At 32.5% G+C, this 13471-nt stretch overlaps 1 protein-coding gene across 7 annotated transcripts in view; it reads left to right on the top strand.

Moving 5' to 3' along the window:
- The first annotated feature begins 1690 nt into the window (after positions 1-1690).
- The window catches only part of LOC130903555 (probable multidrug resistance-associated protein lethal(2)03659), a 30209-nt gene continuing 18428 nt past the window's right edge, over positions 1691-13471 (top strand). For 2 of the 7 annotated variants that reach the window (XR_009060754.1, XM_057815728.1), the window contains exons 1-3: positions 2537-4152; positions 11288-11407; positions 13032-13265. Coding sequence is in view for 6 of the 7 variants with exons in the window: in XM_057815728.1 (XP_057671711.1) it covers positions 11331-11407; positions 13032-13265 (311 nt within the window). In the remaining variant the exon portion in view is untranslated. Of the gene's footprint in view, positions 4153-10723; positions 10829-11287; positions 11408-13031; positions 13266-13471 lie in introns of all 7 variants that reach the window. The other 5 variants (XM_057815733.1, XM_057815734.1, XM_057815731.1 and 2 more) reach the window with 5 other exon arrangements.

Genomic DNA, 13471 nt, shown 5'->3' with positions numbered 1-13471 from the left:
ACAAACAGACCAATAATGAGAAGTTATTAATTTTCTCAACAAAAATACCAAAATAGTTTCGTAAATATTTAGAAAAATTTAAAAGCAATATTTGGACTGGTCGGGTTTTGATACTAAGATTGGGATTTGGCGGGACTTTAAATCAAAATAAGCTTAGGCTGCAAAAGGGCTGAGCTATAAAAGCTATAATAATTGTAATTTTGATTCTTTACTTTACAAAGTATCATAAAATAAAATTTATTGTTCTGTAAAAAGTAAACAAAGTCTTTATTGTTATACTAAATCACACAATATCTGTATCAATTTCCTCATCAACAATAATGTTTTCATCTTCTTCATTGTTGAGATCTTCGGCTTCTTGGTTTTCCAAATCTCGATAATACTTTACCGTATCGTGGTTTCTCCATCCTTCCCCAAAGTGCTTAGTGAGCTTCGCAACTTCCTTTATTTTTGCAGCTGTAAGGCTAAGCCCCTTGTTGATGGCTTTTGAGTTTATGTGAAACATATTAAACTTTGGTTTCGTGTCAGATTTTGCTTGACAGCTTTCAGTTCTATAAAAGACTTCATCATGCACCAGAATGTTATTTTTCTTCTCGCTCTTTGAACATAATCCTTTCTTATAGATTGTACTTGAAGTGCCACAAGTTTGGTTTTTTGCACTTTTTCAGATTCAGACTTCCAGTATTTAACCGGGACAGTGACTGATGAACGGTTCCATGTTTCCCCAGAACTTCTTCATACTCTTCTTGCTTAAGAATAGTGTCCTTCTTTTTCAAATCTTTCCCAATCAATCCAAACACCCCGTAAAAAAAAGCATACATCCAGAGGATTGTGGGTAGTCACGTGACGAAACTAGGCACTCCTAATGGCCGATTTGGATTTGGCGGATTTTGAAACTGAAAATGGTGTAACTGCCTTTGGACTTGGCGGATATTGCAGCTAAACCTCAACTCTGACCTCAAAATACACTAGGATGTGAAAAATCTATATATAGAAAAATCTATGAGGAACAATATCAAACTCAACTCAATATGGACTTGGTTTTTGATTCTAGGCACCTCATTTGGTCGATATGCAGACCTAATTTCAATACCTGAGAGATTGAGCTGTTTGTGTTTGATAAAGAGCAGAAATACTAGCCTACCAATCTGATTTTGCACTACCAAGTTAATTAATATCTTCCATGAAAAAATTCTTTGAACCCCTAGTAGTAGCATCGCTCCTTTTCATAGTTACTCAAGCCTCATTATTTTAAGTAAAGTTCATTTTCTTATAGTTTCTAGCTTTTAATGACAATATATGATTGAATAAACAAATATGAAATATTTAATAATATTGCGCGGTATTCATTACATAATAAGCACGGACCTATTACAGAAAAAAATGATTTAAAATAGTTTATTATTTAAATTGAGTTATAGAACTCATATAAACTAAAAAAATCAGTAAGAAGTCTATTATTGGAGACTATACCGGAACTGTTACATGCCATAATTTGAAATCGCAAATCATATATCACACGCTGAACTTTGACATATAAATATTTACCATAATCCAATTAAGTTGAATTAAACATTATGCTTATTATCATTCTATAACGTCTGATATGGCATTTCGTTGATAATTTTTTTATTTCAGCATTTCAAATGAATAAGCTGAATAATTTCCAATTTTATCAATATATCTCCTTGTTGTAAAGATTTTTTCTTTGTTAATGTTGAAGTTTAGCAAAAGTGAGTGTAGAAATAATTCCAGTCTGCTAGGTTATTGTTAAATAATGATCCAAACGGTATGAAAAACGGTTAAGAAACAATAGTTTTAATAGACCACAACAAACAATGAGAAAAAACTGGAAATAAATACGTGAAAATATAGAAATAGTCGAATAAATGAAAAGAAGATTTCAAAATTTTATAATACGATTCATCTTCGACTTGAAAACTACTTTAATCGTCATTAAATAAATTTATTTTATTTATATTTGCATAAAAATATTAAAAAAACCTTCCCGATATACAAAGTATTTCATGCGACAAAATTCAGGATGGATCTTTTCCATAACAAAGTTTCCTCAGTCCTCCCCTTTCTGAAATATTACTTAGAGAGGCAGCACGTGGATGTTGTTGTGGTATTTTCTATCTCTGTCGTTTTACTGAAATATAATTGATATGTATCAAATTATATTAATATCAATTATTTTAGAAATGAATTATAAATCCAACTTCTCTTGATCTTCTATCTAATCTGATCAATTCAATTGATATCCACTTATATTTAAAAAGTTATCACTATTTTCAGACAAAAACAGTTCTATATTCATAATTCATGTTTTTGAACTATTATTTACTTCCTGAATCTTTGAATATATGTACAACTTTTTGTACCTTCTTTGTACTATTTTTATAAAATCTGATTGAAACCACAAAATAAAGAATAAACCAAAAACAACCTTATGTTTATGCGAATCGGGATAAAAGTGTTATGCATAAAAACCAAACTTCAAATTTATGGAATTAATTGAAATAAGATTATTCAGGTAAGTCTTAATTCATTACACATAGTACTAACTTTGATTCACCTCTCATGTGATTAGATAGATCGAAACATCAAATGTAAGTAAAAGAATGTAATGAATATACATCTTAATTTAGCATTTTAAATTTTTTGGTTGTGATTATACCTTCTAGTAGTAGACATAGGTTGAGTATGTGGAAACTTACACAACTATTATCTAAGCATCCTCCCATCTTTTCTTTTTTATAGCTTATTTTCAAGCATTATCAGCCTACAATGAAGTTTTTTACGTTCTCTATTTTGAATTCTGTTATTTCTTCAAAATAATTTTCTCAGCATTTGACATTGTTTTTCCGTCAAGGCAGGATACCGGCAGAACAGATGTTCAATCGTCTCTTCTTTTTCAATCCAAACTTTACAATAGTTTCCTTACTCCTAATGAGTTGTGCCAACAAAACATTGTCCAGTGGTCACACTAATGGTCTTCTGGAATCATTTCTGTTCAACCATTTATCCTGATGATTGGCTCTAATTCCTTTAACAATAACATCTTTTAACAATTCAATCCATGTAACTCTAACTGTCTCTTCGGCACCATCTCCTAGACTTACGAACTTAAAAACAATTCTCAGATTTTTTACTATAAACTATTTCTAATACACTCTTATTGGGTCACCCGGTACATTAATTTCCCGCTCAGATCCTCGACGAGTCTTCTAATAGTCTTATCAAACGCTGTATATCGTCTTTTGGCCAAATGAAATATTTATGCATCTAAATGTTTTTGATTTTAGGTCTCTCTAAAACAAGTCTTTTCAATAATTCTTTAAGACTTTATTTGATAAAGACATAAAGAAAAGTCGGATGGTCAAATTTTATCTTTCTTCCAAAAATTATTGAATAGACTAGTTTTAAAACAGAACATTTAGATGCAATTTATTAAAATTTTTACATATGAATTCAGGCAGATTTTAGGGCGCTATTTCAAAACCAAAAAACTGAACTAGATTATACAGAAATTTTTCATTTGTGAAGAAAATTGAAATACACAATTGTCAGATATGTTTGTGTAATTTTTTTTCAACAACAACAACATTTGAAGAGTTTAAATATGATGAAATAAATGTTAACTAAAACTAAACATTGTAAAGTACATAATAAATTATTTATGGAGCATGAAACCAAGCAACCGATTTAACGAACTGAAACCTAACCTCACTTTTGACACTTTTTGACCGAATTTGCCAGTAGGTTGATTTAAAACGACTTTGGTGAAACCGAAGGTCAGGTAATTAATTGGGCCCCATATATACATTTAGTGAGGAAAAGGCTAAAAGAAGGAAATAATAATGTAAAGAAGGATAACTATAAGTAATCCAAATATTTGTTCTGAAAACAATCCCGAGTTAAACAAGTTCTAAAAATATCAATTCCGTAATTTTCATAGAAGTATCTCTATATTTAAAATATCAATAATATGGTTGAGTAATCGAAAAAAAAAAAAATAATAAATGATTAATTAGAGGTCAATATACAATTCAGTTAAATCTAAACATCACATAATATTCTTTAATCTAAGTTCAGTTGAGATTTGTATGGATATTGAACATCCATCACTTAGCCACAGTGTTGTAACAGGTAACAAGAGAAATATACACGATTTTATATACATATTTTATTTATTTATATCTCATTTCTGTACCTCATCATTTGCTATACTAACCATCATTCTGTTCTATTAGAATAATTAAGATTATAAAGTTAGTTAATTGGGTATTAAGATTAGATACAAATGTACAATTATTTTCCACCTACCCCTGTTTTGTTAACTAATCAGAACATTAAACCGATTTTGTGACTTTACTAAGATTCCGTCCCCACTAATGTGGGAAGCCAAAGTAAGGTCGTAATGGACGTGGAAGTACAACTATTTTTGCTTTGGCAAAGATGATAATTTTTACATTAGAAATATAGGTTACCAGAGAGCGTTTAAGAAAAAGTAATGAAGAACAGACATACATCGGAAACCATCGAGGTAACTTCTCAGATAAAAGATTTGATCGAATAACAATTTTTCTTCTTGCTCTGCAAACCAGACGTCCACAGCTTTTATTACCTCTTCCTTGGAAGAAAATTTATGATCTTTCAAACTTTTACTGATTACTCCATGGCAACTCTTGGAGGTCTTGCTTGGAGAACCAGAGTGTCGCCATTCCATCGATTGTTGCTTTGTTTCTGGATCGTAGAAATGTACTTTAGTCTCATCGAGCACAGATCGACCGCATTGCTTCTACCATTGCACGCTTTCGGTCAACATTCAAACATTTGGGGATCCATTTTGCAGCAATTTTTCTCATGTCCAAATTGACGTGAACTATCTGATGAACGCGTTCGTATGAAATATTCAGTGCTTCAGATATCCGTTTTAGCCCAATTCGACGGTCTGATGAAATCATGTCATGAACTGCATCGATATTTTCGGGGACTGACACAGAAACTGGCCTTCCCGATCGGTCACACTTTACACTTATACTTCTAATAAGTTATTGTTCGTTGCTATGGTAACGAAATATTTTGTTTATACATGGAACTGGTCTAGGCTAACTAGATATCACTACATCCTCGTAGATGAGCTTAGCACCTAAAAACTGTAAAGACTGTTTGTCTACGGATAACCTCACACTCACAGAGGAAGTGTTCAGCAGTTTCCTTTGGTTTCTTGCAGAAACGACAAGAGCTGTCGAGAGTTTCTTCTATATTCTTCTGATGGTAGTTCAGCAGACAATGTTCAGTGAACGTCATACCAATAACTCTCCTTAGCTCAACTTTCCTCGAGGAAAGGGACTTTTGGTATTAATTGGTAGAATAAAAAAGAAACCTCTTCAATTTTTTCCGACCTGGGATCTCACTCCATGTTTTTGATATTCTCTTATTATCCCTCTTTGTTATTACCATGACATAATATATTTTTGTGAAAACCAAAAAAGTTTATCGCTTGGTATATACGCATCTATACTTACAAGCAAAGTAGCGCGACACTCTAAACGTGTTAACGTCGGGCGAAAGAGACAAGTTGTTTTTTGTAGGACAAAATACCGAATGCAATCGAGAACAGGCGTGAAAGCTGTATTAATAATGTGGAAACGCCATAAAAGACAATCAGCCTCGCGAATTTCAAGAGTGATGCTTACACCAAAGGTCTTAATAAGCAATTTCTTAATCTTTTGAGTTACATTATAAAAAATTTCGTTGCGGTAAATAATTTTCCAAATTTGAATCAGTTCGTTTTACTCGGCGATAATATAGGTTTCTATTGGTGAAAGAATTAAAAAATCGGACATGTATGTTTTTGTTTATCTACAGCAGCGACGCATGGTTCTATACTTGAGAAGTGAAGGTAAAAAAAAGTGTCACGCTCACAAATATTATTTATGTACTATTGAACCGTAGCAAATTAAAGATCTAAGGTTTAGCAAGTACAGGAGTGAATGTCGAGAAACTTACGAGAGGCACGAAGCTAAAATAAGAAAGTATTCGGATGCGCTTGGTGAATTAGTACGGTAAATAATGAACGTAGGTATCCACGAAGTGCTCTTCTAACAGACACAATAGAACTGACAAAACTAGTCAAGTATACCTACTTGATGGATCGTACTAATCCCTACTACCATTATCTAATAACGACTGGCTTGGCTATTTCACATTCATTCCTGTATTTGCCAAAGTGTACGTTTTATGAAGTCAAATTCAACTGATTCAATCATTTTTTTCTCAATAGATGTCATTGCGAAAGCAATTTCTTCATTCTCTCTATTGGTCCTAGAAAAGGGCCAATAGAAATTCCCAATTTTATACATACTGAACGCACCACCACTACCACAACACTCACAATTACACTATTTGTTGCGCGTTTCGATAACCAAGGTATCGTCTTCAGGCACTGAAGGTAAAGGAAAACCTATTAACTTAACTTTCATTGATACCACTCTTTTCCCAGTCTGGTATTTTATCCTTGGGTTTACCAAATAAATTTCCTGGATTTATAAACCAATTTTAAGGCTACTCCGTTGAAAAATCCTTCCATTCCTTTTTATAAACAGGATCGGAAGGTACTAGAACAAATTTTCTGGTTTTCATCTTGATTTTAAACAAAAATGGTTTCATAGAGAGATTTTTCAAACCTATAACTGTTAGTTAGCTTATACAGTGCTTTTCAGATAAAAGTATCCACCTTTAATAACATTTGTAATACTGGTATTTAGAAAAAATCCAAAAACACGTCAATTTATGTTGGAAGGGGCAAGCATTATGGCTTATTTAAACTCACTGGAAAAGCCACCCCCTCACCCCTAGCAGCATCCCCTTTATTTTTTTAAATTACTTTTCATATTTTTTATGTAAAATTTGGATACTCCTCTTTGAGCTGATTTCAAAAATGTATAATACTTGTAGGTTAAAGTGGTTAGTTTATGAGATAAACAATTTTTCTTTTAAGAGCACAAATTTTACTTATTATTTACTTTCACCTTATTTGCCTGTACTAAAATGGGTTGTACAACAGTTCAAACTCTTTAATCTTTTTAACTGTGCTATTTATTATGAAGTTACAATAAGTGTTCAAAATGAGTACCATTCACTTCCATACAATGGTATAATCTATTTTGAAATGCCTCTCTGACATTGCTTAATACGGCTGGATTTAATTGTCGACATTCATTTTCTATCCTCTCTCGTAAATCATCCAGAGATTCTGGTTGGGTAGCATAAACTTTTGTTTTTAAATACCCCCATAAAAAGAAGTCTAGGGGTGTTAAATCCGGTGACCTAGGTGGCCACTCCATCATCTGCCCCCTTCTACCTATCCAACGAGCGGGGAATGTTTCGTTTAAAAATTGTCGGACAGGCATAGCATAGTGTGGGGGAGCTCCGTCTTGTTGAAATACCAGTAAATCTTCGGAAAGGTTATCATCATTTTCTATTATTGTTGTAATACGTGGGTCAACCCCTTCCCTGAGTAACTCAAGATATGATTCACCATTTAAATTTCCGTTGATGAAGAAAGGTCCGACAATGTGGTCACATAGGATACCACACCAAACGTTTAACTTTTGGGGATGTTGTGTATGGAATTCACGCATAATATGTGGATCACTTTCAGCCCAATATCTACAATTTTGCCTACTTACTAAGCCATGAGCATTCATCAGAAAAGCAAATATTGTTTAACAATTGTGGATTGTTATTGATAATTTGCGTCATTGATTCGCAAAACTCTAGACGACGATCAAAATCATCTTCATTCAACTCGTGCACCAACTTAACTTTGTATGGGTGGTACTTGAATTTATGTAGAACTCGGAAAACTGTAGAAGATGAAACACCGATCGCTCTACTTGTTGTACAACCCATTTTAGTACAGGCAAATAAGGTGAAAGTAAATAATAAGTAAAATTTGTGCTCTTAAAAGAAAAATTGTTTATCTCATAAACTAACCACTTTAACCTACAAGTATTATACATTTTTGAAATCAGCTCAAAAAGGAGTATCCAAATTTTACATAAAAAATATGAAAAGTAATTTAAAAAAATAAAGGGGATGCTGCTAGGGGTGACGGGGTGGCTTTTCCAGTAAGTTTAAATAAGCCATAATGCTTGCCCCTTCCAACATAAATTGACGTGTTTTTGCATTTTTTCTAAATACCAGTATTACAAAAGTTATTAAAGGTGGATACTTTTATCTGAAAAGCACTGTATAAATGATGTTGTATATAAGCCACATCCTTAATACAACTCCCATCCTAATTGTACAAGAAAATGGAGAAAGGCTATCTAATGTGGTATCTATGGAGGGTAGAGGTAAGGAGGACCATTATATGGGGGCTTAGCTTAAAAACTGTCCGCTTGTAGACGGTAAATTATAATTCAAAATTTGACCAGAATGGCGCTCGTGTCGGACGAGATATCATATGATCTTAATTATTTTAGATAGAGTGAAGAAGTGTTAGAAAATTTAATATTACAAATGACTAGAGTCGTTAATTAAATACAAAATCTAAACTATTCACGTAGTCCAAAATAATTTTGTAAATATACCATAGGAAAGCTACTGTGAGATAACGCTGATTATTAATTCACTTTGCTCTGTGAAAAGTTGTCCGAGTGGACGTAAAATGAAAAGTAACTCGCCGTTGTACGCCAAAGTCATTATCTAGCGCTTTATTTAAAATTTACACTCATGCTACAGTAGTGCCTCCCTAACATAAAGGATTTGATATTTTCTGTAGCACAGAGATGGTTCTCCAATCTCCTTACCTCTACCTTCCATATTTTGTCCATTATAATGCCTCCAAATAATAAACAAAGACTATTCGCGAAAATTGCGAAGTGGACGACATCTGTTGATTTTCGTTCAAACTACAATAGAGGTGAACAATAAAGCCACAATGCGAACTAGTTTTGTTGTTTTATAAAGAAAAAATTTTAGTCTAAATAGTAAAATAATGTACCTGTTTAAAGTGCTTTTCTGAAATAAAAACAACCATACCATACCATAAGTTGCACTTCGAAAACAATAAAAACGTAAAAGTTGTGATGTTACAAATATACTATTTGTTGATATCCTATTCTAGTGTTCAACAAAATCCTTGTGCACCTTTTTGGTAGTTTCTTGTAGATATTCAAGTCTCTTCCTCTCGTACTTACAGGAACAAATGCATTTCCAATCTTTAACTGTACATTCAGATTAATTGTTATCTCCAGTTAGACCTGTAGACATAAATTTTCAATGTTTTTTCAATGTCTGTTTCTGACTCCAATATATTTATTATTATTATTACAATAAGGTACGGGCAGGGACCTTAAGATCCATAAGCCCTTAAATATATATATATATATATATATATATATATATATATATATATATATATATATTACAAAAATTAAAGTAATTAAAGTACCTAGTTAGAAAATTAAAAATTACAAGGGAAAAAAAGATTTAACCAGAAAATAAAAATCGTCTAGTCTATTCTTAAAAATATTGACAGAAGGTGCCGCTACAATATCCTCAGGCAGATGATTCCATGTTGAAAAAACACGACGTTGTTCAAAGGTCGGTAAATCCATTATATTTAGTCTTTCTGTATAACTAGGTCTTGTACGCCCGAGGGATAACCTGGTTGATCGACACTGAGCTTTTTCGAGAAGATCTTTATCCCGCACTAGTTCCGGACACCACACACTTCCACAATACTCCATAATTGGGCGAATATAAATTTTATATAAACGAGTTGAATTATGTGATGATATGCTTCCGAAAGACTTGCGGAGGAGATACAGCTTACTTTTTACTTTGTTGGCAATACTTATAACATGTTCGGACCAACTCAAATCCGTAGTAATTGTAACACCGAGATCGTTATAAGAATTCACTTCATTTAAGGCGTGAGCGTTTAAGGAGTATGTATGTCTCGGATTGTTTTGCCTAAGTAAAGAGCACCACCCCTTAGAAATCGAATCCAAGTCCTCTTGAAGATTTATATGAAGAAATGAATCAGCAAATATTTTCGAATCGTCGGCATAGAAAACTTTGTTGCATTGAATATGAAATTGGAGGTCACTTGCGTATATAAATAAGAGAGGACCCAGTACCGATCCCTGCGGAACACCGTTTAATACGGGTTTCTCAGCTAAAAAACAGTTTCCCACTTTCACTCAGAACTTTCTATTTGTTAAGAATAAGTCAATCCACTCCAGTAAATCACCTCGTATGCCAAGATGTTCCAATTTATACAGTAATCTTCGTTTTGGCACACGGTCGAACGCTTTCGCAAAATCTAGGTAAATGATGTCCGTCGGGATTTTCTTGTCTAAAGATTTTGTCCATTCATTAACACACCAAAGTAGATTCGTCATTGTGAACGTCCTTTTACAAATCGATGTTGTTGTTCAGGTATTATTTTTTCGATCAAAACAAATTCACTGACATATTCTGGAATTAAAGATTCCATAACCTTACAGATGATTGGTGTGAGGCTAATGGGGCGATAGTAGTAGTAGATAGATGTTAAAAAGGGTTACTTCAATTTTTTTCATTTTTAGACCGATTCTTAATCACAACTTTTTGTTCTAATCACACAAACACGTTTAGGAAATGACGGAAATTACAAAAATTTATACATAAAAAAACTAAACACCATCAAACACCCTTACAGATTGTACTGCTGATCACCGCTATAGAAGCCAAATTCAGCGCCATCTAGTGACACGTGGTTTTCGCTAACAACTCGCATCTAACCCTCACCAGGTCTGTTTTAAAAGTACGTTTCTAAACACATCTTTTGAATTTAGTTACATTCGTAATTAACACTGGGTTTCAAACACTTTTCATTTTTCTTTTTTCTTTCAAAGGAAGTAGAGCAAAGTAGAAAACTAACTAACTAACGATGGATTTTTTAACCAAATTACTTATCGTTTTTTCAAATGTGTATTCACAAACAACTACATCTTCTCTCTTTAGAATATTATGGATCCATATTAATTTCATCATTTGTAGGATGAATATTGAGCTAAATTATTCAAAACCCTCACAAAACGAAAATAGCTATACATCTGTCGTAATTTCGAAAAATACTATGCTTAATAATTATATATTACTAAATTTGTATCAGTAACAATTTAATTTGAGAACAATGCTTTGCCAAATCCAGTCATGATGTAGGACATCAAATATTTACATTTCAATGAATTAATTCTTTATTTCGAATATTATATTATAGAACTGATATTATTTGAGAGACTACAAACACTTGTATAGTGAACATGGATTACAGCAATGTGGTGAAAAGAAAACAGAATCCTAGAGAGAAAGCAAATATATTTTCAAAGTTAACGTTTGCGTAAGTACTTTATTTTTCTACAAAATTATTCCAATATTATTACGATTGAAATGTATAGTTCATTATAAATGAAGTTTTCTCAATTTGTTTGGAAAACCCGAAAATCTTAGTGATAATCATACTAAACAATTTACTGACCAGCAATGCGTTGAATTTTGGCATATTTCTGGGAGTTAAACGACCAAATAAAACATTTTAGTTATTTTGAAAGCGTTTTTGATTTTTAATACAGTTTAAAGAGTAAAAGAACTAAATCGGTTATAATAATATAGTCAACGATTTTAATTTGAGTTCGAATATCCTCAGTACTTACTTATCACGTTGTTAAGACCTATTTGCCTCTTTAAAATATAACTTATACCATTTAAATCACGTTCTTCGGAGGAGACGTAATTCAATATTCTATGTGGTATTAGCCAGGAAAGTAGTTGTTTTCTCCTTTGAAGAACGGCAAGCCAACATTTCGAATAATGAAATTCGAACTTATTGGTGTAAATAGATATTATGTTTTTTAATTACTGAGCATGCCTCATATATCACCTAATAATTTAATTCACATACCGCAGTCTACGGTAGAGATTTACTTGACTAATGGTTCGCAGCTGGAAGTGAAGATGTCGCCAGAAGACGTCTACTGAGGAATGTTTAGCTACATGAATCTTCAGTTCGGATTAGAAACTCCGAATGAGTGGTCGTTACGCCATTCTGAAGAGACACAACAACGTTGAAACTAGTCAGTGATCGACCCTCTCCTTGTAATTGCAAGCCACTAGGGATGCCAATTTCGACAAATGTTACGTTCTTCGGAGGAGTTGTAATTCAATATTCTTCATGGCATTATCTAGGAAAGTAGATATATTCTTTGCCGCATTTCGTACACCACTCTTTTCTATCTGTTCACTCGTTTTCCTGGATACCTCTGCCTTTTATATTTTGTTCAATTCAGTCCTTCCAGATCCTTGAGGGTCTTCCTTGTCTTTCCTTAAATTATTCGATATCTTATTGATTCTCAATAAGGATTTTGGAAAATTATGATCGAGTTAACCCGATCATGATCTAAATATAACTGATCGAAGTAATTAAGTTATAATCAGATGATAAGATCCTTCCCGCTCTAGTTAAGTATATCGTGGTAAATGCGATCAGGTGGCTCCTTTTATTTGTACCTTGGAAGAAATTAATTCCTATCGATGGTTATATTTGATTAAATCTCATGACTAATTGATGGGTTACTATTGTTAGCAATTCTTGTACTTTATCAATAGATTATTGATACAGTAATATTCTGTTCTTCAGGTAGTTGTGTTGAAGCTTCCTCATCTTATACATCAGACCCAAGTGCTAAACACGGTCGAGGGTTTTTCTGATGGGATTTTATTCAGGATTGCGGCTTGTTATTGTTTTTTAAATCCTTTCAAACGAGTTCCACAATCCATTTTTTTCATGATTCTACTCGAACTATAAATTTTTCAAAAAGAAAATTTTGATCCTAATATATACAGATTTGAACCAAACACTTTATTTAGATTATGATTTCTTCTGAGATATAAGGTTTTACTCTGCGAGAATTGATTTTGCTTTTTTTCAAATTCAAGTTATCGTTCTTCGTTAATAATTATTTTAGATATACAGGAAAAGTTTTTAAAAAAGCACTGAAAAATGACTTGGAAGAACAAGATTTATACGATGTCGTCAGCAATTTTAAATCGAAAAAATGTGGTGATCAAATCGAGAAACAATGGAAAAAAGAAAACATAAATAGCACTCCTGGTTCAATATATAAATTATTATGGCACAAATTTGGTTGGAAATACCTTTTAATTGGTACTATCGATTTATTTTATAAAATATTTAATAGGTGAGTCATGAATTTATATATTTTTTTCTGATATTAGGAGTGAATCCATTTAGTCAGGAAACATAACTTTTGAATATGCATCTTTAGGTTAATCATGTCTGAAAACTAAGAAAATATTTTTATATTCCATTATTTAAAAGCCCTTGCAATGATATTGTGGATAAATGTGATTAGCCTCTTCACGACAAGGGGTCGTATAAGATATT

This window comes from Diorhabda carinulata, chromosome 2 (genome assembly GCF_026250575.1).
Source record: "Diorhabda carinulata isolate Delta chromosome 2, icDioCari1.1, whole genome shotgun sequence".
Lineage (NCBI taxonomy): Eukaryota > Metazoa > Arthropoda > Insecta > Coleoptera > Chrysomelidae > Diorhabda > Diorhabda carinulata.
This window is presented reverse-complemented; position numbering and strand designations above follow the sequence as displayed.